The sequence below is a fragment of the Elephantulus edwardii genome, unplaced genomic scaffold (genome assembly GCF_000299155.1).
Source record: "Elephantulus edwardii isolate Elephantulus edwardi_28Jun2011 unplaced genomic scaffold, EleEdw1.0 scaffold00163, whole genome shotgun sequence".
Lineage (NCBI taxonomy): Eukaryota > Metazoa > Chordata > Mammalia > Macroscelidea > Macroscelididae > Elephantulus > Elephantulus edwardii.
Genome location: NW_006399913.1, coordinates 3,144,994 through 3,149,610, shown reverse-complemented (window position 1 = coordinate 3,149,610; position 4,617 = coordinate 3,144,994). Strand labels below are relative to the sequence as shown.

The 4,617-nt window shown below is 43.4% G+C and overlaps 1 protein-coding gene across 2 annotated transcripts in view; it reads left to right on the top strand.

The window, feature by feature from the left end:
* Positions 1–295: 295 nt before the first annotated feature.
* Positions 296–4,617, top strand: part of TMEM135 (transmembrane protein 135) — a 259,256-nt gene continuing 254,934 nt past the window's right edge. The window contains exon 1 of one of the 2 annotated variants that reach the window (XM_006895253.1): positions 296–631. In XM_006895253.1, the coding sequence (XP_006895315.1) occupies positions 491–631 (141 nt within the window). In that variant the 5' untranslated portion in view covers positions 296–490. The remainder of the gene's footprint in view (positions 632–4,617) is intronic. The other variant, XM_006895252.1, reaches the window with a different exon arrangement.

Sequence of the window (4,617 nt, the reverse complement as noted above, 5' to 3'; positions counted from 1 at the left end):
GAAAACATTCCAAGTTACGTAGCACTGAGCTCCAGTCATTGCATTCGCACTGCAGTGCGGGGCACAGCGTGGCGGGTGAGGAGGCAGGCGGGATCCTCGCTGCGCTCCCAGCCGCGGAGCGCTCTCCGGGGTGAGTTGTGGGGCCGAGAGCCTGAGTATTCGCAGCCGCAGCATCCCCGGCTGAGGCGAGAGCGCGCGCCCAAGCCGCGGGAGCCCGCCCCCGGCAGAAGCCAGCTTGAGGGAGCGCGCACGCTCCGCCTCTTCCCTCTGCCCGGGTGCGCGTCCCGCCCCCTTGAGCTGCGATACGTCGAGCGCTCAACATCCGAGGACTTTGGCCCAGAGTAACCCTTCTCGCGTGACCTTTCCCTTCTATTCCGCACCTCCCGCGGCCCGTCGGGAGAGCGCTCGGCGGTTGGGCGCTCGCTAGGCAGCTGCCCCCGCCTCTCTCTACACCCGACTCTCCCCCTTCAGTCCCTCCGTGTTCGTCGTCATGGCGGCTTTCAGCAAGTCCATCCCTCATAACTGCTATGAGATCGGCCACACTTGGCACCCTTCCTGCGGGGTCTCCTTCCTGCAGATCACGCGGGGCGCCCTGGAGGAGTCCCTGAAGATCTATGCCCCTCTGTACTTGGTGAGACCCCTTCGACCTCTCCCTAGGGCGAGTTTTGTTTAGAGGTTAGGCTGGGCGGTGCTGTTGTGGCGCCCAAGGGGCCCTGGGGGACCATGCTATGCTGATTTATCACTTTGCAGGGTCAGAATGGGTTTTATTTTTGGGGTGAAGGCACGGAATCTCAAATCCTGCAAGGATGGAGGAAAGGGAGTTCGAGGTTTGACCTGTCATCGTAGTGCCTGTTGCTGGGAGGAAGATGGGCTTCAAACTTTAGTATTAAGTTCAGGACATTTAAAATATGCGAGTTCAAGGACCTGCATTATATTTACGCTCTCTTGCCTTGCTATGAAGAGGTGTTCACAGGTCAGCGAGGCGATGAAAATGGCCTACAATCTTTCCTCATCTAAGCCCTTTTCCTTTTTTTTTTTTTTTTAAAGGGCAAATTTGACTGTGAGTCCCTGTGACCTCACATCTGGCCGCCGCTTTGGATGACCCTTGTGGCTTGAAGGTTTATAAGTGTTTTTGCAAGTCCATGAAATACACTCTGGTTTGAGATTTTTCTGGCGATTTAGAGGGTAGTTAGTTCCATTCTCAGAATGAAGGTGATTAAAAGGTCTGATTTTAGGTTCTTTTATGACATAGTTTCATATAAAATTATCTAAGTTTTGAATTAATAGAATGATATTTGGAACCGTTTGTAATGCTGAACCACACGTTATTCTGAAGTGTACTTAATTTTCATTATTCTGACTTTGGTATTAAGTATTTTTCACTTCTGCTTTGGACATGTTGCAAGGAGGGACCAGTCCTTGGGAGAGGGACATCATGCTTGGAAGGGTGGAGGGATAGCACACGAGAATCCTGGATTAGATAGGTTGCCTCATTGCCTGGGCATAGGGTTAGGTGTGTCAGAGACAATGAAGTTGGCCCAGGATAGAGCAGAGTTCAGGGGACTGTAGGGTTGCTATGAGTCGCAAGCTGTTTGACAACAACTGAAATTCCTTCCTTCCTTTTTTCTCTTTTATGTCTCTTAGGAAAGCAGAGATTGTTTATTTACATTTTTTTGGATATAATTCCTGAAAATTTCATTCAGTATTGAATGGGTTCTCAATATTTACTCTTTGTAGTAGTTATTTGTATTTACCCTAAAATACCCTGATATACTTGAAAGTGTGTCATGGTCATTTCTAAAGCTACTTTACAAAAGTTTGTTACATAGATAACACAGAAGACAGTGACTTCTGGGATGATGATAGTCAGTTTCATTTTAATCTTGTAGACCAGTGCTTTGATGTGTGCTAAGGATCATGTGGGATCATATTAGAATGGGCAGTTTTATTCAGTAGGACTAATTAGGGTTTAATGTTCTGCGTTTCTAAAAAGAATACAGTTAGTATTGATACAGTTGGTGAAGCCCAGTCACAAATTGAACCTCACTCACTCATTGCTGTAGGGGAGTGATCGTGGCTTAGTTGTCAGGAATTATGTGGCCAACTCAAAAGCATAGGGTTTGAATCCAGCTGCTCCATGGGAGGAAGGCGTGCAGTCTCCTCCATTACAATTTACTGCTTCTGAAAACCTACTGGAGGGTCATCTCCAGTGCGATTTACTGCCTGTGAAAACCCACTGGAGGGTCAGCCTTAAGTTGGTTCTAACGCCACACTACCAACAATAACAACATGGCTGTAGTGGAAGAACCAACTCATAGCGGACCCTCCAGAGAGTTTTCAGAAACTGTAAATTACATGCGAGGAGATTGTCCATCTTTCTTCCACGGAGCAGCTGGTGGAATCTAACTTTTTGTCTCCGGGCAGCGTTAATGGACACCAGCGTTCCTACAAATTTAAAAACATCTAGAAATTATTGGCCTGATTTTATATACGTCTTACGTTGATGCTTTTTTGATGTGAATTTTCCAGTCGATGGTCCAGTTTTATTTTTTAATAGCTATTGTACAGACATCATTGTGCTTTTAATCTACTCAGCTGTGCAGAGAGATTATTGTCTCCCCTCAAGGAATTATAATACAGAAGACTAGAGAGTTTATGCTGCGTAATTTCTCTTTTTGGAAATTTATACCACTTACACTGAGTCTCATTTTTTCAGCAAGTAACTTGTTGAATGCTTCATATTTGCCACCTGTGCAGTTGTGTGTGTGATCCATGTAAGTAACTAGACAGTTTATTTGGTATATTCCTTGATAGGGAAGGTTCAGGAGTGAACAGAAACATAGGTTCTCCTGTGCTCAGATGGATCTTGGCTAAAAGCAGAGAGTACCAGAAGAATGTTTGTGTGTGTTTTATTGACTGTGCAATGGCATTTGACTGTGGAATACAATAAATTGTGGCTAATATTGAGAAGAATGGGAATCCCAGAACACTTGATTGTGTTCATGTGAAACATATACCTAGACTAGGAAGCAATTACCAGAACAGAGTAGGAAAACATTGCATCAAGAAAGGAATACATCAGGGATACATCCTGTCTCCATAACTTTTCAATCTGTATGTGGAACAGATCATATAGTAGGCTGGACTTTATGAGTAGGAATGTGGGATCAGGATTCGAGGAAGATTTATGAACAACCTGCATTATGCAGAAGACACAACCTTGCTTGCCAGAATTGAGGAGGACCTGAAGCATTTGCTACAGAAGATCAAGGAGTGCAGCCTTCAATATGGATAGAAGCTCAACATCAAGAGAAAGATTCTCTGCACAATCAGGAGAAGATAATATTGATGAATGGGACTTTCTAAAGATTAAGTGTGTGCACCAAAACCTTTTTCCAGTAGGGTGAAAAGAAAACCTACGGACTGGGTAAAAAACATTTGGCAATGCATTCTCAGACTAAGGTCTCATAACCAAAATGTATAGACTACTACAGGGCTTCACAACAAAAAGACTGATAACCCAATTACAAAATCGGCAAAAGATAAGGGAAGACCTTTCACAGAGGAAGACATCCAGATGGCCAGTAGACACATGAAGAAATGCTCAAAATCATTGGCACTAAGAGAGAAGCAAATCAAAACCACAATGAGATATCATCTTATCCCAGTTGCAGTAAAAAAGTTTCAATGGAATGCAAGCAATAAATATTGGAGAGGATGTGGAGACATGAAATTCTCATAACACTGTTGAATGGATTATAAATGTTACACTCTGGAAGGCAGTTTGATATTTCCTCAAAAAGCTGGATATAGACATTGCCTAGGATCCATTTATTCCACTGCTAGGTATATACCTGAAGGAAAACACAAATGAGACGCAAACGGAGATTTGTACGCTGATGTGTAGCAGCATTATTCATGATAGTAAAATCATGGAAACAGCCCAAATGTCCATCAACAAGTTAGATTGAGAAAAATTGTAGTACATTCACATGATGGAATAGCACTCAGGAACAATTATTTAGAAGAATACTGTATGACATGGGAGAAGCTACAGTACGTTATGCTGAGTGAGCTCACACAGGTGCATAAGGACAAATACTGTGTAAGACCATTATTGTAAAAAGAAGGCTAACCAGTAAGGTATATGGATATTTAAAAAGGGAAGGGGAGGAGGAGAGGGAACTGAAGTTGGGGAGGGAGGAAAATCACAAGGCTCTAGGGTTTGGTGGGTGGGAGGAGTGGGCAAAAAAAATCCAACAAACAATGTACATAAACAAAACATAATGTAAACACATTATTGAGTGCAAACAAAAACAAAACAAAACAAAAAATAAACCAAAGAACCAAAACACCACCAAATTGGAAATGGGGTGAATATTAAGAAAAACTGCAGGAAGCCCACAAAGATTCTCACCACTAGCCCAATTGACAGGACCATGATAGATTGGAGACGAGATTGAGAATGTTAGCAATTTGATCTTGTTCAGATCCGCCTTCAGCACACACTCTTTGTTAAAGAGCAATGATATAAATCTAGAGACCAAAGTATGCTTTATCCAGACCATGGTCTTTGCTATGCGTCAGAGAGCTAGACAGTGAGTAAGAATGATAGAA